Here is a 22,717-nt window from a genome sequence, read left to right on the forward strand (position 1 = left end):
GTATAATATATTTCTCAACAAATAGTGCAATTACAGACAACTGGGATTAAAACGGCACCAACTAATGAATTACATCCCACAGAAACTGTGCTGTATAGACTCAAGCAAAACCATATATTGCACCAACAAACACATTATCAAAATAAAGTATAGTCCAATTTTCCAATTACATGAAATTAGTGTTTGTTTGATTGCATTTAAAATTTTCAATGTCATTAAGACAGATCACAAAACACTAACTTCAAATAAAATTCTACCGCGAAATGGAACATGCCATAGAATGTGTGAAATAAAATTCAACCGAAAGGTTGAAGCTTAGTATGAGTTGAGCCTGCCCATGCGACTCGGAAGCAGTACACAAACGGTAATGAGAAGTTCCACTGAAATGATAAACGGGCAAAACACCACCCGTCATTAACGTGTTAAAACTAAGAAATATATAGTGAATATTGTTATTACAGCTTCAGATATTATGGAATTCGGTTGAAGAGAATTAGCACTTCAACTCAACAATTATCGGCTCGCCTTTGTCGTTTGGTCGCGCGATCTTTTGTTAATACCGCACCAATCATATGCACCTTTTCATAGCTGCTTTATCTCTACTGGCCTATCATTGCTATCCGTTTAGCGCTCTGCTTTCACTTCTCATTAGTCATTCGAGGAGGACTGTCCATTGCGTATATCAAATCTTGTAAATTTCCGGTTAGTTTTGCTAGAAATAATGAGAAAGAAGTTGACACTGTTTGGGTAAATGACTTTGACGATGTACACAAAGAAACCGCTTTCGAGGCCGGAAGAAGCGATAGCGAATAGGAGATTCTTGGTAAGTCATACCTATTTTCAGTTTTTGTCCTAAAAACTTTAGTAATATTAATATTATATTACTTGTTAGTTTTATTAGTTTATTTTTCGAAATATATCTCACACCATGATTTTTTAGCTTTAATTTTGGGACAAAGAAAGTGCGAGTTATATTCGAGTAAATACGGTAATCGTAATACGGTTGTATTAATCTAAATACGGTAATCGTAATACGGTTGTATTAATCTAAATACGGTAACCGTAATACGTAATAAATTCGAGTAATACGGTGATTGATATATGTAACCTTACACCAGTGGTTGGATTCATCCGGTTCGGCCGAACCGATACCTAATTTTTTTGTTGAGTTCGGCGAACGGGTTGTTAAAATGGCACTTGTAATCAGGGTTCTCTTTAAAGTGGGTACCTCGGCAGTCTCCCAATGTGGAAATCGCAAATTTACATTCCTTACTCTTTTTTAATGTTCATCTGCGCAACAGCGTATTCTAAGCGCCCATAGTAATTTTCATTCCATCCATAGGTAAAAAAGAATTAGACGGAACTATGCTTGTAATATTTATTTATTCATTTCATAAAACTCGTTATACCTTTGATGAAATACTACATTTTTATTCCCTCGCGTTTTTTACTTCAGTAAACAAACATATAACGTTAAAGGGAAAAAGTGCCAAACAACCAGGGGGTGACACGCTGTTCTTTGTTTTAGCTTTCTGTTACGCACCAAATTTCCACGAGATATTATGAGTGCGCTGGTGTTCCCTGATTGGTAAAACCAATAGGAAGCTACGACACAATGAACCAATAGAAATATAGATTTCAAGGGTTATCTTATCGCCCATTTCGTAAGCCGTGTAAAAACTTTCCTGTGACAAACAGGTTTGTCGTACACATTATTCTATGGTATTTAATCTGCATAGCCTATGCCATTTATTAATTCAGCAAGAAATTTTCGTTTAGTATCGATAAAATGAAGAAATGTATGTTCCGATTGATGTTTATCAATAGTATAAGCACAGTGCTTTGTTCATAAAAGTTTATGATATGATATGACCACACGTGGACTGCACCAGTAAAAATATTCAAATATATAAGCACATCTCCGCTCCTTCTCTATAATATATTAAAATAAAACATTTTTTTTTTTTGCAGTAGCCTTAAAAGGATGAAAAGGCAACAAAGTTTGACAGATTTTTTCAATAAGAAACCAAAATTGTAATCTGTTGTATCAGAATTGGCCTTGGTTGGTACAAAACAGTCACAAGCAGAATCACTCCAACTTGAAGAAAGCAACACGTCAGTTATTGAAATAAAAAATGATAACAACTCCAAAATTGAAAATAATCTTTCTGAATGCTAAATAGTGCAACAATATAACAATTTTAAAGTAAAATATGACAGACTAATAATTTCTAACAAAAAGGTTGCGAGTATTGTGCAAATATGACCTTATAAAAGAGAAAAGTGTTCATATGTCAAAAGAATGGAAATGTTTTCAGATTGAGGCATCAAGGAAAAATGAAGAGATACAACAAGCTTCTCTAATGAAAAAAATGAAAGAACATTCTTCGTCAAAAGTTTATAACATTCGTAAAGAGAACTTAAAAAATGAATGTGAGCAGGATTCAATAATAAAAGTAATAGATACGATGAATGAAAAATATTTAAGTACTACTTGTAGAGAATTTAATATAGTTTACAGCATGGCAAAAAGATGTAAACCGTTTTCATACATAGAAGATGAGATAGAAGTGCAAATTAAAAATGGATTAGATATGGGAATAGGATTACATTCTCATAAAACTGCTGTAAAAGTAGTTGATTTCATTGCAAAGGAAATTAAAAAAGAAATATTTAATAAAATTATTGAAAATAATATGAAAATATGTTCGATTATTGACGAAGCTTCAACGATATCCTGTAAACCAGTTAATATACTTTTCTTAAAAATTGAGGATTCAGTTACATCACCAACAATTTTCTTTGAACTAGTTGAATTGGAAAAACATGATGCAGATACAATATTTTCTTTAGTTATAGAAAGTTTAAATAATATTGGGCTTACTAAGAACTACTTAGAAAAAAAGTAATAGGATTTTGTTCCGATGGTGCTAGCGTTATGCTTGGAAGAAAATCTGGAGTGAGCACTAGGATTGCAAAAGAGTTTCCAAACATAATAATATGGCACTGTTTAAACCATCGCCTCCATCTTGTTTTAGATGATTCGATGAAGGAAATAAAGCAAGTAAATCATTTTAAACTATTTATTCATAACATATATATCATTTTTCATCAATCCAATAAGAATCAAATCGAACTTTCCAAAATATCCGAACAACTTGGATTTGAAATTATAAAGATTTGCAAAGTTTTGGGACCAAGATGGGCCGCCTGTAGTTTAAGGTCAACCCTAGCTGTGAGGCGCGCTTATACAGCGCAACATCACTATTATTATTCAAATAAAAAGTACTTAGATGATTCGATGAAGGAAATAAAGCAAGTAAATCATTTTACTTGCTTTATTTTATTTACTTGCTAAAGGCTGCCTGTCTTGAAAAAATATATTTTATAACTGATTTGGCATTGATGATTGATATTTTAAACGAAATTTCTCTTCATTCAAATGCACTGCAAGCAAGAAATATAGACATAATAAAGGCTGAATAACTCGTGATAAGATCTATTGAAGCATTTTAAATGCTTGGAAAGGAAAAGGTCCATACGAAAAAAGGTCGATGAATTAATAACTTCAGAAGCCTTTAAAAATATAAAATTTGTAGAAAATCATCGATTTGTTGGGCTTTCTCAGGAAAGACTTTTAGAAAACATCGTAACGAATTTGAAAAATGACTAATGGATTGTGAACATTTAAAAGAAAGTTGTAGCCAATTTCAAGATAGGAATAAATTAGAGTTTCTCAATTTTTTGGATATTCCATTTGGATATTCGATATTCCAGATTACTGGAATATCGAAGAAGTACTAGTTCCATGGAAAGCAGCTGAAGAACAATTGTTCGTATTTAATGACATTTTTAATTACCAAATTGATATTAATGATTATCAAGATATCGTGGAAAACGTTTTAAAAAATTCCCTGAATTATGCAATTCCTGAAAGTGTTCAAAGAGTTAAAAATATTGTCTGAACAATTGCTCTTAGTTCAGCAAAAGCAGAAAGGGGCTTTTCAAAGATGAACATAAAATGTTCAGAGAAGAGAAGTCGCCTAACTGCTTCTAATATATCAAACACAATGACTATTAGTCTAATCGGCCTACCTCTAAAGGAATGGGATCCTATTCCTACAGTTAAAATATGGTTAAGGATAAATCACACAGCCGATGATGCTCGGATAAAAGCGAAGAAAAATTCAAGTGAGGACGTCAATCAAGAAGCAATATGGAAATATCTTATATAACAGTTCTATTGTTTTTTGTCAGGTATTATTTAATATTTTAAAACTCTTTCTTAAAACATAATCTAGTTTTGTGTAACTCTTTTATTGTTCTTATTTAAGTATTAACTGTATGAAATAATGAACTACCTTACGGTATATCGTTTTTTTTTTATACTTAAAACGGTCATTAGAGCAGCGAACCGGTTGTTAAATTATTTGAATCCCATCACTACCTTACACGCTCGACAATGGGACACTTTTTCTGTCTTAAAATTTTAATATGGGTTTGGCGGTTTCGGCCCATGGCGTTGTTAATCATAGGACATGCGTTTCATCTATTGCAGCAACAAAACACATGTTCCTGTTTTTGGCTCATCTTTTTCTGATTTTTGAAAAAAAAAAATTTCATTGCTGTTGTGAACAGCGACCAGTTCATTTGCCTTCTGTATCTAGTGAGTCACTGAGTGAAGTGTGAATTGTAAGTTCATAGCTGAATTTACAATTCACAAACAAATTTAAAAAGAAAAATACATTTAAAAGGTAAGTGTATGCAATTTAATATTATATTACTTGTTAGTTCCGTCTGCGGGATTAGCCTAGTGGCTTTACACTTCGCAACAATATGCTTGGGGAAGGAGTGTCCTAGGTTCGATTCCCGTCGAAGACTTGAGGATCTTCCTCAGGCATAGCCAAGTTAACTGGTCTTGGGTTTTTCCGCCAGTAGTAGGGTTTTAGGGTTTTTCCGCCAGTTTATCTGGCGTTTTTTCATCCCGCAAGCAGGCAAACCTCCCCGTGAACATATGTTGCTACAGTCAAAAATATATCTCCCTCAGCGGCAGGCTAGGCGACAGGTCGGTTGGGAGTGTTACTAACTAGAAGTCGCATCTAAGTGACACGTGGACCTTGCATAGGAAGCGGGAATAATGCGTAGTGAAAGAAGAAGATCATAGAACTAACAAGTAGTTCTATGATTTTTTTGCTTTTGAACTGAAATAATTTAATGTAGGATTTTGGGATTAATTAATTATTCGATTTTTAATAAAATATTCCCGTCAATTTTTTAATGTATGAAATTGTGCTAAAAACAGTATTAATTCCGAATACTTTTCCCCCAAGAATTAAAGATCATTATGATCGATGAAAAATGAAAAGAATGTATTGATAGTTTAATTCTAAAACAAATTCTTATTTGTGTTTCCCCTCTTTCAGAATGGATGTAAGGAATTATTTTTCTTCCCTAGAAAAAATGTATAAAGACGTAAAATAGAAATTGAGCAGGAAAAATTTAGGCCTTCGGATACACAAGTTGATCCGATTCCTGGAACATTGATTTCATCAAATAATTTATAAAAATATCAGTTTCCACTATAACACCAACTTTAAAATTGGAAATCCTTTCTAATACTTATGTTTTCAACAAGGACTATAATTTCAAAAAAGATTCTTCTGGAAAGAGACACTTTAGATTTGCATGGTTAGAGGAACACTTACCATGATTGCGTTATTCAAAACTACAAAAAGGTGCGTTTTGCAAAGATTGTGTTTTGTTTATACCAAAATTACATCGGGTTTGTCAAGGTGCATTTATAAAAACTCCATTTATATGAGATATAAAGATTTTAACCAAGCTGACAGAAATCACATATTATCTCAATAGCACAAAGAAGCTGCAATTGATGCACAGAATTTTATAACAATCCATAAACATCCAGAAAAATATATAATTTTGCAAACTGATAAATCAGTACAAAATACTATAGAGTCCAGTAATAATTAAATTAGGCTCTATTTTATCAGTCATTGTATTTTGTGACACACATGGTTTGCCCTTACAGGAGGGGGAAGGAGTGATTCTGGAAATTTACATGATTTATTTCAATTTCGGATCGAAGCGGGAGACTGAATTTTAAAAGATCATTTGATGAAAGCTCCTGCAAATGCCTGGTACACACGTCTGTGATAACTGAACATCAACTAATAGAATTTTGTGAAATAGAAATAGGAGCAAACATAGTATCGTATCTTCTGCAAATAAATTTATTGGATTTTCAATCTTAGCTGATGAAACCGCAGATACTGCTGAAATAGAACAGCTTTCACTTGGAATTAGGTTTGTTGACGAAAATAAAAAGATAAGGGAAGAATTTTTAGGATTTACAAAACCCTATGATATGGATGCAAATAGTATTAGTTCGGTACCTGTGTAGCTCACTGAATGTGGTGTTTGCACACCACAAGCGCTTGACCGCACGAAGGAAGACTTGCTTTCGAATCTAGTCGGCGACTAGAGGAAACTTGTTTTCGACCGGTTCTCGAGTTAGTCGATCTCTGGCATGGGCAAGCGTTTTTTCTCCTGGAAACTCGGGTTTTTCATCCCGTAAACCCAAGAAAATCGACCGTAGTACCTACATTATTTCAGACATTAAACACATTTTGTTAGAGTTGGGAAATGAGATGACGGCACTTGTTAAGGCATCTCTCTTCACTGCGTGCCGCTTAATTAGTGATAGCCTTGGGCCCGCTATCTCTGATTGGGTACCAGTGGACATTGAACTGCCCACTCAGTCTCCAAAAGTTAGATAGGGCTAAAACAGCCTCGCCTACTCCCTATACGGGAATAAAAATGGCATTAGCTGATTTATTTATTTTTTTAAAGTATTAATTCTGTTATTTTAAATAAATATACTGAATCTGGTCTGGACATGAGCAAATTAATTGGACAAGGATATGATGGCTTTGCAAGTATGGCAGGAAAGGAAACTGGTATTCAAGCCCATATAAAAAATATACATCCAAAAGCCACTTATGTACATTGTGCTTCTCACAGATTAAACCTAGTTGTGAATGATTTAAACATTGTACCAGAAGTTCGCCAGACAATAGAAATTATAAAATCTATGGTAATTTTTTTAGAGAAAGTCCAAAACGAAACCCCCCCCTCCACATGCCAACAATTTCTTTACTTCAGTAAACCAGATAGACTTCGAAATATCAAAGTATGTCGTTTTTTTTTTTTCAACTCTTTTTCAATAAATTAGAAGAACTGTATTTGAACTGGACAGGATCAACACATCCAGAAGTGCATTGCTTAGTAACATCATGTAGTACTTCAATGTTTATTATTTGCTTAAATATAATGTCAAATATTCTGCTATTCTTGAACCAATAACCCAAGCATTAAAAGCCATATATGTAGATTTATTAAATGGATTAGATATGTGAATAGGATTACATTCTCATAAAACTGCTGTGAAAGTAGTTGAATTCATTGCAAAGGAAATTAAAAAAGAAATATTTTTCTTTTTTAATTTTAATCACTCACCGACATATTAAGGACTAACTTGAAATATTTACATTTCATAGGGAAAAATCTGAAGAAAAGTTTAAAGAGATTTATTAACTTTCACTAGATATGACTGAAAAATAGAAATACTTAGACGATTTTCCATACAGAAATATAGATTCAATTATTCTGGAATCACACCTGGAGACTATTATAGGCAATGAATAATTATCACATACTTAGATTCTTTAATTTCATCCTTAAAATCAAGGTTTTCCTCGGATAATGAAATAGCATTTTCAGTATTTCAGTTTCATCCCAAGAATATTCTAAAAATAGATAAAATTAAGTTTTAAAGTCAAAAGAGTAAGCGAAAAGTACAATTTACAATATTCAGAAATAGAAGCAACAACGTGGTATGAAAAATGGACAAATTTTCCGTCGACTGTTCTTCCTCAAACTTTACCAGAAGTTTTGGAACATTGCGACTATTTCCCTTCTATTAATTCGGCAATAACTATTGGTATGAAATTCGTTGTTGCGACCTGTGCCATTGAAAGAACTTTCAGCACCTTGAGACGTGTAAAAACATGGTTAAAGTCCACTATCTCAGAAATTCGTGTAGCAGATTTATTATTATTATTATTATTCCTGATACCTCCAAGTATGTATGGTTAGTGTGTACAGAAAGAAACCTAGAACTGGTAAAGAACAAACTTATTGAAAGTATCATCAATATGGTTACAAGCGATAGACGGATAATTCAATTCTTATACGATACGTATATATTAAAATTATAATATATATATATATATATATATATAATAATTCTCGTCTATTCCCTTACAGGGAGTAGACGAGACCTTTATACCCTATCTAGCTTTTTGGAAACTGAGTGGGCAATTCAATCTCCACCGGTAGCCAATCAGAGATAGCTATCCCATGTCTATCACTAATTGTAGCAGCCACCGATGAAAAGGCTGGCAAACACGTTCTGTCATCTCTTGGTACCTAACCCTAACAAGGTATGTTACTATCTGAAATAATGTGGTACAAAGGTCGATTTTCTTGAGTTTATGGGATGAAAAACCCGAGTTTCCGGGAGAAAAAATCCGCATGCCCATGCCAGAGATCGACAAACTCGGGAACCGGTCGAAGAAAGGCTTAGAAAAAGTTCCTCAGTTTGGCGACTAGACTTGAACTTAAGTCTAACTTCGAGCGACCAAGTGCAGTGGACACAAGCTCCACTTCCACTGAGTTACACAGATCTTGTAAATTTATATACATTATGTATGTGTTTTTGTATTGATGCAATGCTGTATTCTATAATTTACTTGTGAAAATAAAAAAACAAAAAATTGAATCGTTAAATAAAAATTTATTGATGTAATTATTTGTCTCCAAGATTTGCCTCCACCTCTGGAAAATTTTCTGCGGACGCCCATGTATGTGGCCTAAGATTATTGGCATTCGTGAAACCTAGCTATCAGAATCAGATATGGTAACTGGGATCGAGTGTAATGTGTATACTTTTTTTAGGAACGACAGAAGAAATAGGAGAGGAAGAGGGGTATTACTAATGATATAAGACGACTCAAATCCATTTAGGGTAAGACGCAAGAAAATGATAATTGCAACAATGTCCCATGTAGTGGTGAGTTTAGTGCAATGTGAAGTTATTATTGAGATCTATATTTGGTTTAGAATAAGTCTGGTTTCATAGAACATAAGCAATGACTTCCGAAAGAAAGTTATGTACTCTGTACCACTGTTTATCTTTGTTTTCTTCTCTTTGTTTAATTATTCTTTGATTAAATAAATATGTGCATGACATCCATCTCGAAGTGTGTGTGTGTGTGTGTGTGTGTGTGTGTGTGTGTAAAAATCAGCTAATGCCTTTTATTCCCGTATAGCAGTGTTTTTCAACCTTCTTTCCTAGGTGTCTCCCATTTTTTAATATTAGTTTTTATTGCTCATCCCCCCACCTTCTTCCCTTGCGCTTCTTTTGTTTAGACACTGACAAAACCCATAAAAGTTAACAAAACGAAAAATATTGGAATTAATTAAAATTTTTAATTATTAAATTTTTCGAAAATTGTATAGCATCACCATACTGAACGTTTAATCATATCGGTCTTTCGGAAACATTCGCGATTTCATCACGGGAATTTTCGAATGTTCTGGAAATGTTTCTACGAGTATGAATAAAGCTTGAAATGGCAAGCTGGCAGTAGATCCACAACCATACAAATGCTTGGAAAAATAACCTCTTGGCACAACCCAGCCAAATATCTAGGAGTTCAGCTTGATAAATGCCTGAACTTCAAGACACATAAATAATGTCTCCACTAAAGCCAATCAGACCATAGCACAGCAATATCCACTCCTGAATAGGAACAGCTTCCTAAATTCAACAACAAAATTCTCCTCTACAAATCAGTGAGAAGACCTCAAGTAACTTAACTCTAACCAGCCTGGGAACACACGTCTAAGAATGGCGTTTAATTAGGCTGACCATATTTCCCTGAGACAAAAGCGCAACATTGGGAAAGCAAAACCGGGACAAGGGTTATGTAATATTCTGTATTCATGAAACAGTAAGACGATAAAAAAAGTTTCATTACATAAGCACATTATATTTGCAGTCCTTTGCAACAAAATTGGTGTTCGTGTTATCTGTACACAAAGCAACAATTTTGTTTTGTAAGGCAAATGTTTCACTTACTTCTTTCAATATAGTACACTGTATGTCGGATGTTTCACCAGGTAAGGAAATAAAGTCTATAATTTTGTCTTGAACACCACAATTTGGCAAAAAGTACCGAAGGTTTGGAAAAATTTATGTATTTTTCGTTTGATGCATCTAAATTGACTGTAGTGCTTTTTGTTTTATCCACATCCCCTATTACTTCGCCTATGGTGATAAAACGTTGATAATTCTTGCTTCTGATTTCGTTAGTGCTGAAGAAAATTTTGGTTCATAAATTATGTTTATCAATGTCGACAAGTAAGGAGCCTGTGTAGCTCAGTAGAAATTGCGTTTGTACTCTATGGCGCTTGATCACACGAAGAAGACTTATAAGTTCGAGTCTAGTCGCCGACTGGAGGAACATTTTCTAACCCTTTTTTCGACCAGTTCCCGATTTGCTGGATCTTTCGAACGGGAAACCGGGTTTTTCTTCCCTTAAACTCAAGAAAATCGTCCGTTGAACACACACTATTTTCAGACATTAAAAATATTGTATTAGGGTTAGGGACAACGAGATGGCGGCACTTATTAGCCGTCTTCTTCACTGCTTGCCGATTAATTAGTGATAGCCTTAGGCCAGCTCTCTCTGATTTGCTACGAGTGGAGATTGAACTGCCGGCTCATTCTCCAAAAGTTAGATAGGGCTTGAACGGCCTCTCTTACTCCCTATACGGGAACAAAAAGGCGTTAGCTTATTATTATTATTATTATTTTATGTCTACAAGCAGACATTTGCGCGAAAACTTTGTACTTGACGCACAGTATGATACGCAACAAGAGCTTCACTTGCCGCAATTTTATCTCTTTAACTATCACCATAAACTAGATGTTTTTAACTGAAGCCAGAGTCTTTTCAGCATCTTTATGTTTCTGGCTACGTAGATGTTGGTTGATGTCGCTTCTGCCTCCATGAGCAACGGAAAAATGGACATTACAAATTTTCATACCACTTTTGTTCCATCACTACACAGCTTGTCCATTTTAATAAATCTGAATATCGTCGTTAAAACTGCAGTTTCGCCTCTTTGAAGTTACAAGGATAGACTTAAAGCTTTAAAAAATAAGACTTAAAACTTTAAAAAATATGAAATTTAAATCGCTGGCATTGAATAACAAAACCCCCGGTTAGCATACAGGAAAAACAAACACTAACGCAGCAGAACGTTTGAGAATGCAAGTGTTACCAACATGTATTTTCTATTTTCTCTGAATAAATCACTGCAGATATTGATATTTTTATCGAACAAGGAGACTCGATGGTTACACACATTACTGGTATCTATTGTATTGATATACGATTATAGGTTATGAATAATAATTTATGACTGATCAATATTAAAGTATATTTATAGTTTTTATTAAAAATGGGACAAAACTGACATTTTTATTAAAACGGTGGGACGACCGGGAAATATGAAAATAAACAGTACTGTCCCGTTCAAAACCATATGTACGGTCAGTCTACGTTTAATGCCCATTGGTTCATCAGAAACCTCCAGTTACACAGAAGCCGATCTGCCAGATATTAAGACCGATATGATAAGCATTGCAGAAAAATTCTTCATAGTGACAGATAATTACCTAAATCAGCTAATTCGACAGGCAGCTGACTACAAATCCTCAGATTGCTTCAAACATAGAAAAACCGAAATCCTTCATTGCCAGAGAAAGCTGATACAGCATAAAATGCTTAGAAAGAGTGGTAAAATACATGCACTAAACCTTTCACCCATAATCAAGACTCATATAAAGCGATGAAGAGTCAAGGATTCAATCCATCACCCAAAGAAGTTCAAAGTTCAAAGCCAACAGTAATACTGCAACAGTGAGAAGTCGGTGGTTGGCGTTATTTTACTTCTATTCGCAATGGCTGTGACACATGGTATAAAAACAATGTTTTCTACTGTAAAAAAATTGATACATATTTAATTGGACGTAAGCGGACATCTGACAACTGTAAAGCGTCGATGTAAACAAATTCAGGTTCGCTGAATATCACTCCGAAAGAAAAATCAAGAAAGGATGCAGCAGAATATTTAGATTTCAGTTTTACAAAGACTGAAGTAAAGGATGAAGAAAGACCACTGTGTGTTATTTGTTCGAAAATTTTGGCAGCTGATAGCATGAAACCGAATAAACTTAAAATACATTTGGAAACACTTCATAAAGAGTATGTTAACAACCCTTGAGAGGTCTTTGCTGCTAAACTGAAATGTTTTCAATTCTAATATTAAAAAAGCTTTGTCTGTGTATGAAAACGAAATTATTGTCTGTAAAACGAAATTATAGATTCGCATAATCTAAAGGGCAACATTTCTTAGATGTGTCAAGAACAATTCATGAATATATTAGGGTTCTTCTGTTAGTAGTTTAGGATTATTATCGATTATTATTATTATTATTATTATTATTATTACGTGACGCCTCCAAGGAGTCCAAAGACTCATGGAGGGAGGCACCTACTCTACAATTCTCCGCCTCTGCCACTTAATCCATCAAATACAGCGAACCGCTACTACCATCATCCACACCAACGCCATCTACTGCCCACCACCACCACCACCACTAGTATTTTTTTGTCTGTAAATTGTGTGTGTAATCAAGGTCGATTTTTTGTATGCCGGCTGAAATGCCCGAGTTTACGGGACCAAAAAACTTGTTACCACCGTATGAGATCGGCCAACTCACCTTCCATTGAAAAAACCCATATAAAGGTTCTTCTAGTCACGACGAGAAGAACCTTTATATCACGAATCTTTGCCTTTACAGATCGAAGGGCGCAACGCACCATCGTTCTTTCAATTGCGCTACTGAGGCGCTTGTAAAAAAGGTTAAAGGCCGCAAAACATGAATCTTCCAGTGTATGCTACTTCTCCCATTGCAATCACAAGATTGTTCTGAAAAGCTACGTAACCTGTAAATTTTGCTTAAGCTATTCATATAATTATTGAATAATACCACTTCGTCAATTCTGGAAAGGCATATTGCAAATATGTTTCTTTCATGGAATGTTTAACGAAATGCAGTGTTATAATAATAATAACACAAACAAACAAACAAAAAAAGCTGTGAGGGATAGCTTATGTCGAAAAGAAATGTTTCCACAGACCGTGCTGGAGTTCATAGTGTAACGTGATTGTTACAGTTGTATTTTTAGTAGGTAGATTTTAAAGTCACGTGATCTATTAAACCGTAATGTTGCTTACGCATCAAGATGCTACGAGGTTGAGAGGATTCGGATTTTACTCTTAGTTGCTGAGTTAACATGCCTGTTAGAGCAGAGATTGTACCTCCTCCTCCAGCAAATTCTCGGCAACCTGGTGTAACACGATCATTATTATACAATGGCTCGAAATTCCAGGGACATCAGAAAAGTAAAGGCAACTGTTATGATGTAGAGGTTGTACTACAGGTGAGCGCTAACCGTTTGTATCTAATGTAGGCTTAGTAACGTTGGTACTGGCCTTAAGCGGTTGCTGTCAATAAAAGGCTACTGACCTTTTACTAAGTCTTGATGAGCATTTTCATTTACGACATACTAGTAATTTCTTTTCTAATTCAACAAATTATACTGCGTAGGATTTTAAGGCAAGGATTTAATTTTGGAGTTGAGTGCGTTGTCTACATGATATTTATATGATCATTGTTAGTAACTTTACCTTCATGTCGTAACTTCATCCCGAAATGCAAAAATTTCTTCCAAGAAGGAATGAATAGTGTTTATCTAAGGAAAGCAAGAATCTTGAAAACTGTAATAATTAATGATTTGATAATTTTGTTCGTTAATGCATTCTGAAACGTAATTTAGTCTGTATGATTGTGCGATAGGGATTTTTAAATTAGTCGCACCGCACTATAGTAATCTGCCATTTGTATCTATTATATAACTAAAATTGCATGTTGAGTGTTTAGATTTTTCTGTGTTTAGCATGGCATGTATGGTGTAGTAGAATCAGAGATTAAGCAGATGACCAGCCGTGTGCCACAAATGTTTTTTCTTGGACCATTGCTGTTTAATCTTTATATATATTTAATTTAATAAGTGACATTCAGTTGTTTGCTGATAATACTAAGTTGGGGAGGGCAATAGTAAATAAATATAGAGATCCTTCCGGATGACATGAATAAGCTGACATTGCTCTAGTTCTTTCTTGTCCAGATTACTGATCAATCTACTACTTATCCTAATTCCTATTTTAAGTTCAACCAAAGCAACATGCATGATCTTCTCAGCATAGATACTAAACAGGTGAGGAGAAAGTAAGCAACCTTGCTTAACTTCCTTCCCAACCTGAAGCCAATTAATTAATCCAACAACTGTTCTTACCATGGCCTCTCGCTCACTATACAAGTTAGCTATCAGCCTGATAGTGTGTTGAAGAAAATTCATTATTTTCATTACTTCCCACGGGTTCACATTCTAAACTCAGTCAAATGCTTTAGAGTAGTCTATGAAACACATTACCAAAGGAAATATAAATTCTTTCCTTTTTTCCATCCATCTCATTGATGCTCTGCTCCTTCTTTTTCTAGGAACTTGACTTTCTATTACTGTTCTGAGAAGTCCCTCCTTCCATCCTTTCAATGTCCAAAGTATTTCAACTTCTGTCAATATGCAGATGTGAAACTTGGAACTTAAAGAAGTCTGATTGGAAAAGGATAGATGCTTTTGAGATGTGGAGTTACAGAAAGCTGTTAAGAATATCATATACTGAAAGGTGGATGAATGTATAGGGAGGATCTCATTAACGTTGTCAAGAATTTGTCCTAGTTCTTACTTGTCATTACAGAGGAGTACTGCATCATCAGCATACCTCAGATTACTGATCATTCTATCACCTATCCTAATTCCTGTCTTGAGCTCATCCAGTGCTACACACTTGATGTCCTCAGTATAAATACTAAATAGGTGAGGAGAAGTAGGCATCCTTGCCTAACTCCCATTCCAACTTGAAGCCGATCAAGTTAATCCAACACCTGTTCTTACTGTGGCTTCTTTCTCCCTGTACAAGTTAGCTATCAGCCTGATAGTGTGTTGAGGAAAACCCATTCTTTTCATTACCTTCCACAGTTTCACATACTGAACAGTTAAAAGCTTTAGGGTAGTCTATGAAACATATTACCATAGGGAGTCTAAATTCTTTATACTTTTCTATGATCACAAAGGATCTGATCTCTGGTACTCTTTTCTAAAACCTGTTTGTTCCTCGGGCATCTCTGCCTACTTGCCTCAATCCTATTTGGAATGATCTTTAATAAAATCTTGCTTGCATGAGATATTAAAGTAATAGTTCTATAGTTCTTGCAATCCTTCATATCTCCCTTCTTATGTAGTGATATGAAAACCGACTTCTTCCAGTCTGTAGGCCATGATCCTGTTTCTCACATCCTTGTAATCAATGTATGAAACTCTTATCCCTCCATTTCCTGTGGCGTTAACTTTTTCTCGGATTTCATCTCCGCCCCAGGGCCTTATTGCTGTTATACTGTTTAACTGTTCTTTCAACCTCATGCCTAAGTGGAGGAAGTTCCAAATTGCAATTTTCCTAGTGAGAGGGCTTCTCTGAATTTTCCTTATCATCTCTGCTCTACAGTTCCTCATAGTATTATTTCTGTTTTTCATTTCCAGTTCTTCTATTAGTGCTGCTTCATTCCTGTCTGTGATGACATTCAATTTGGGCTTAAATGAAACATCCTTTTATAATTGTGCCATCTCATCTTGGAACCCTATCTCATCACATTTATTAGTATAAAATTTTTCCTTGTCCTACCTGATGGCTCTTCTGACTTCTGTATGTAAGCTTTTATATTCTTCAATGGCTCTTTGTTTTACTAACCTTCTTCATCTGGTTAGATCCCATGTTATGGGATCTAACTGGAATCTATACATGGGATCTATCCATAGGTCTCTTGGTTTTCTAATTGGGTCACGATTCTTCTTGGCTGTATCCTGTATTGTCACTTTGACTCCTTTCCAAAGTTTTTGGGAAGTTTTGACTCCTTCCCACCAGCATTTCTGGTGATTTTTCCTCACTGGTCTCCAAAAAATCATCTAACCAAGTTGATGTTTCTTCTGTGAATCCTCTAGGAATTACTCTAACATCCAGTCTAGTGGGTTGTACCTGACTTGGAAATTTTTTGGAGTCTTAATCTTTTTTTGGCTCTTATTAGCTGATGTTCTGTACCACAATCTTCTCCAGGACAAGTATGCATATCAGAGATACTTGTCTTCCACTGCCGGAGAGCCAGGATGTAATAAATTTGCTGCCTTGACTTATCATTGTTAGATATCCAAGTATAGGTCTGTCGCAGATACTTCTAGAAGCAGGTATTGGTAATAACTAATCTGTTAGTATGGACAAATTCCAACAGTGTCTTTTACCATGGGTGTTACGTTCACCTATACCAAACATGCCACACTCTGGCCTAACTCTCATACTCTTTCCTACCTTTGCATTTAAATCCCTTAAGATATAAAGTATCTCTCTCTCTCTCTCTCTCCTTGGTAGGCAGTCCAAAACAGTCTCTAAGTTTTCATAGTATTCCTCACTCATTTCATCAGGCCTATCTGTGTGGGATGCATGAACTACCGTGATTGATATATTGGTAGGCTGAGCTTAAGTCTAATAGAAAGTATCCTATCATTAACAGAGTTATAACTAAAAAGGCTTCTTGCCTGAGTTGTCTTCACAGCTACCTGATGAGTCACCTCCTGAATAAACTACCCTACCATCCTGTCTTTTAAAGTGACTTTCTCCATTCCATATGATATCTGTAATTCCCATGTCAATTTTATACTTCTTCATCTCTTTACAGACAATATGGGAATTCTTATATCGGTTTTGTCAATTGAAGGTGAGTTAGCCAATCTCATATGGAGATAGCAGGGGTTTCTGTCCTGAATTTCGAGCTTTTTCATCCTGCGTACAGACAATGGACAAATCGGCCTTCAGAACACACACAATTTACAGACAAAAAATACTGTTATTGGTGATGATGGACAGTAGATGACGATGATAGTCGTGTCATAGAAGAAGAATTAAATAGTAGTGGAGAGGGCGATATGTATTTAGTGAAGTATAATAGATTGCCCTCCCGCAATGAGTCCTTGGACTCCCCTGGAGGTGTCTAATAATAATAATAATATCATCAAGAGTACCCATCTGTAGATCCTGTACATTCCATATGCCTATGTAAAGTTTTCCTCTAAGATTAATCCTATACCTTCTGTATTCCATAATAAATTTAGTTTAATCCTTTATCCAAGTGTAAGCAAACAAAGTTTGCACCTGAAAATATCTTCAGGACTGAGGTAAGGTAGTGCAACTCCGAGCAAAGGTGGACCAAGCTCTCATCACTCCTTGTCTCAGTATCTCCCATAATGCAAAGCACATCTCCTTGCGGACATGTAGTGGCCCTTCCCTTACTGCTATGCATTAAGGGAAGAGCCACTACCCAGACCGGTTTCAACTTTTATTGAGGTCTTGTCAGTGGGAGGCAAACCCAAATGTGGAAATACTAAGGCAGAAGCAATAGGCTTCTGCAATAAACTTCCTAGAAGCTAGAAGCAATAAACTTCCAGCATCTTTCTCTAAATCCAAAGTAATTCAATAATAAGGTGGTACACCTGTTGGCAACTCCTATAGGTAAATAGGACCTCTCCTATTTCTTCTGCCGTAGTATCTCCACGTTTGGGTCTGCCTCCCACCGACAAGACCTCAATAAAGGTTGAAACTGATCTGGGTAGTGGCTCTTCCCTTAATGCATAGCAGTATACATGTCTGCAAGGAGATGTGCGGATGTGCTTTGCATTATGGGAGATGCTGAGACAAGGAGTGATGAGAGCTTGGTCCACCTTTGCCCGGTGTTGCCTGGTGTTGCACTACCTTACCTCAGTCCTGAAGATATTTTCAGGTGCAAGCTTTGTTTGCTTACACTTGCAAACAAAGTTTAATCCAATCAAATTTAGTTTAATCCAATTAAAGGATTAAACTAAATTCATTATAGTCTAACCAAGTGAAAAATAAACTTCCAACAACCTTCTGTATTCCTCGTTCACAATATCACTGACTTTTATTAGAGACTAATATACTTCTTCAATGGGACCCTCTGCCTAAGCCCTGAATGCTGTTCTGATTATTCTGTGTGACAACCAATGCAGCATGAGATGTATTATAAGACATAATCATATTTAGCATTTTGAAGTGAAGTCACTGCGAGAAAAAAAGTGGTAGGATTGCAGAGTCCCTTTCCACATAGTTTAATTGATAAGACAGTGTAATTTATTCACACCAGTAATCTACTGTAATAAGAGAATGAAGTTTATTCACAGAAGTAATATATGTTATGCATCTGACTGGTTTCAGTAAATTATCTTTGGCAAGAAATTATATTATTGCTTTTATTCTTATTTTACCTTAGCATGAACAAACAAAAGGTTGCCTGTGAAATATCTTCATGATAAATAAAGAGCTATTGAACCCTCATTTAGTTGCTGTTGAATCCTAGAATACATGTCGTACTTCTTTCGGGTATGTATAATATTGAGAGGTAATGCCAAGACCACTTTTGACCTTTATGAAAGTCTCATTAATGAGAGTTAGCCCTTTGAAAATACTGAGAGCTAACTCAGTGACAGAGGGCAATTTCCATTTGCTGAAGAGAAAATGTGTATTACTGTATTATTTCAATACTTTGGATCAGAGGTAGTTATAGATTTTTTTTTTTTTTTTGCTTAAAAAAAAGAAAGGTATTTTTACATTACTTGACAGCAGTTTGGGTGATTCTTTCCATAATTCATAATATCATATACACCTGAGAAGTAGGTGGCTTATAAGATATTAAGGCAGTTGGATGTGAAGTCATCTGTTCTCTCCACAAATAGCCGTGTTGTGAAGACTTAGGCAAAATAAGTATAAAAACAAGAGTATAATTTCTTGTCAGCTATAATATATTAAATATAATAATGTTAATATAATATGTAATAAAAAAAATCCACTAATGCCTTTTATTCCCTTATAGGGAGTAGTTGAGGCTGTTCTAATACTTTAACTTTTGGAAACAGTGGGCAGTTAAATCTCCACTGGTAGTCAATCAAAGATAGCTGGCACATGACTGTCACTAATTCACTAATTTTGAATGGCATCCAGTGAAGAGATGGCAGAGAAATGCTGCCATCTCATGGTTCCCTAACACAATATACACTATCTACCAATAATTGTCTAGATACCCCTGTTATTTGAAGTTATGGAACATTCCATATTTGTTAATAACATAAAAACCAGTGTACAGATAGTAGGAAGCAGTATTTCATCATAGCAGTTGAATACAGGTGGTATGGCAACACGATGTGAACTCAATGACTTCAAGAGAGGTGTCATCATGGGTGTCACATTGGTGGCATGTCCATACATGCCATTGCCACTCAACTGGAGCATCCAAAATCAATGCGATGTGATCAACAAATGGAGACCATTCTGGCATCATTAGTACAGGAAAACATCCAGGGTAGCTGCCAAAAATGATTGACAAGGAGTGGTAAAATGGGTGGCATGCAAAAATCAGCTACATTCAGCACAGACTATCTGTGATGAGTTCCAGACCGCCAGTAACACCATGGTGAGTATGGAAGAGCAGTATCATACAAGCCAAACATCACAACAACGAACAAGGCATTCATTGTTGGCCTGGTGCAAAGAGCATGTAAACTGGACAGTTGACCTTTAGAAAACTACCTGGAGCAAATGAATCGAGGTTCACTTGTTTCCAGTCTGATGGGAGGATGTGGGTGTTTAGACAGCCTGGTGAATGCTTGTTACCACAGTGTGTTGTACCCACAGTAAAGTTTGGTGGTACAGGAATAATGGTGTTGAGGTGCATTCAGCTGGTTTAGAGTGGGACCACTTGTTCATGGTTCCATGAAGGCAGCTCAGTATCTTGATATTCTGGATAATCAGGTGCTGCCTACACTGTGGAATTTTTATGGAACAGACCTGTGTTACTACCAAGATGACAATACCTCATATCACAAAGCTGCAGTTATTATGGAATGGTGTGAAGAGATGAGTGTTAAATGACTCCCCCTGGCCTGCGCAGAGTCCTGACCTCAACCCCATCGAACATCTGTGGGATGAATTGTTGCTGCAATTGAGGTCCAGATCAGCATGTCCTCTATTTGTTGCTGAACTCGGTACTGCTTTGCTGGAGGAATGGAGACCTGATGTGTGCTGCACATTGGTGGAAAGTCCCTCGAAGGGTACAGGAGGTGAACAAAGGTAGAAGACATACCTGATATTAGGGTTCACCTGCTGGTATCAATTGTAAATTGCTGAAGTGTCTGGGCAATTATTGGTAGATAATATATTTGTCTGAATTAGTGTGGAATTCAGTGGTCGATTTTCTTGAGTTTATGGGATGAAAAACCCAAGTTTCCCAAATAAAAAGCCTGCTTGCTTGTGCCAGATCAGAGATCCAACTAACTCAAGAATTCATTCGAAGAAAGGCTTAGAAAAAGTTCTTCTAGTTTCTAACTAAAATTGAATGTAGGTCTTTCTTCAGGCAGCCTAGCACTGTGGAAGCAAACACAACTTGCACTGAGCTACATAGGCATAATATATATAAAATTATATATATGCATATATATGTATATATATCTGCTCTTCAACCAAGATGCTGCAGGCTTGAATCCCACTGTGGTTATGGATGTCTGTGATTGTCTTTAGGTGGGAGCTGAATATCATTGCCCTAATGTGTGACCACTGCTCACTCATTGGAGGCATGAAGTGGCTTAAAAAAGAGCAGGGTTTCTGGATTAGGTAAAAAATAAATAAATAAAATTAATAAAAATAAGAATAAAAATTCATAGCCTGCTCACAGTACATATGTATATAGGTTTATGAAATAAGCTTTTATGGTGGGAGCTACATAAAAAAAAGTTCTATGTTTACACACACACACACACACACACACACAGTTAGGTATCAATGATAACTTTCAACCATTATGCTTACTACACTTTAATAACATCTGTGACATAGTAATAATCAAGAATAAAACATATTAGACATAGTATTTAATATTACTGAAATTATCAACAAATATTTCATACTGGAATACAGCATATCATCAGCCAGTCTCTCCTTTTGATGTTTAATATCGTCTTGCAGATGTTTCATTTCTTTTTTTCATTTTCAATAACTCCTGCCGAAGCTCTTCTACTATGGTCCCGACATTTGTTCCCATTTCTAATCTCTCTAATCTATCCAGACACTTTTCACATACATTAACACTTTTCTTCTTCTTGTTTACATAAACAGTCCACAAATCTTTCACATTTTTTGCTGCATACATATAGCAGTTTTCGCAGTGCATCCACTGCTACAAATCCAAAGCAGATCCAGACTTTTGTACAGAGGCCTTCTGTGCCGTCAACGTACATTTCTTTATGGATGCCATCTTTAGAAGCTGAAGCAGTACAACAAACAAGTAGTAGAACACAATATAAACAACAAAAAATTTCAACACCACCACTGAAGGACTCTTGTATCCAGAATGAAAAAAAATGCAGCACAATTTGTGACAAAAAGCCACACTATACACTAATTAAAAACTGTATCGGATCAAAACCCTGCATTCTATTTTGGTATACTTAGGTGTAGAATTGTAATATCTATTATATGATTGCCATTAAATTCCATTACTGCTTTGATGTAAGATGCTCCTGCTGTAAAGATGGAGAAGAACAAATAAATGTTAGGTGCTCTGTAAATTAATAAGGCGTTGATTTTTTGGGAGGCATGATGTGCAGAACTGTGATGTACATTGGTTCTGACATATGGTGTATGGGTAAGCAAGGTAAACTCCCATAGTTCTCCTTTTCCATATCAAACTAAATTTGCTGATGCATACTATTGACTTGATGTGGGAAGATGATTAGTTTATTTTCAGAAAGAGGCCAAATGGCAAATAAATCATCTACATTGCAGACAGAGAAAAGGGATTATGAATAAATGGTGGAAAATAAAGCATTCTCCAGATGGTTTAAATAATTAGTCAAGAGTGGAGATAGAGGGTATCCCCTGCTGCCTCGATCTGTTTATTGATAATGTTTCCAGCTAAAATGTCCTGATTGTATTATGCATTCACATGTCTTCACACCATTCAGAGAAGAAAATCTTCATCTCATGGGCAAATAATATCAGCTAATGGAATATTAGGGAACAGAGAGAGATGATGTCAAAGCTGACCAAAATATCAGAAAACTTGTAAAGATATATATTTCATCTCAAAAATGGCTCAAAAATGTGTAGTGTCTGATAAGACTCACTTAATAGATAGGATAGGAACTTAGCCATTCTTTGTGTAGGAGAGTCAGTATATAGTTTACATTTGATCTCACATAGCTGGCATGTATTTTTGGGAGACCATGCAATCAAGGAGTTTCCTCACAAATCAGTTCATGTTTCTTGTACT

The 22,717-nt window shown here is 35.6% G+C and overlaps 1 protein-coding gene across 1 annotated transcript in view; it reads left to right on the plus strand.

Moving 5' to 3' along the window:
* The first annotated feature begins 13,455 nt into the window (after positions 1–13,455).
* Positions 13,456–22,717, plus strand: part of LOC150094870 (glucose-induced degradation protein 4 homolog) — an 85,324-nt gene continuing 76,062 nt past the window's right edge. Inside the window, exon 1 of the mRNA XM_090411433.1 lies at positions 13,456–13,658. Within this exon, the coding sequence (XP_090267559.1) occupies positions 13,512–13,658 (147 nt within the window). The 5' untranslated portion in view covers positions 13,456–13,511. The remainder of the gene's footprint in view (positions 13,659–22,717) is intronic.

Source organism: Typopeltis vanoorti, chromosome 21 (assembly GCF_054136105.1).
Source record: "Typopeltis vanoorti isolate ZY-2024b chromosome 21, IOZ_Tvanoo_1.0, whole genome shotgun sequence".
NCBI lineage: Eukaryota > Metazoa > Arthropoda > Arachnida > Uropygi > Thelyphonidae > Typopeltis > Typopeltis vanoorti.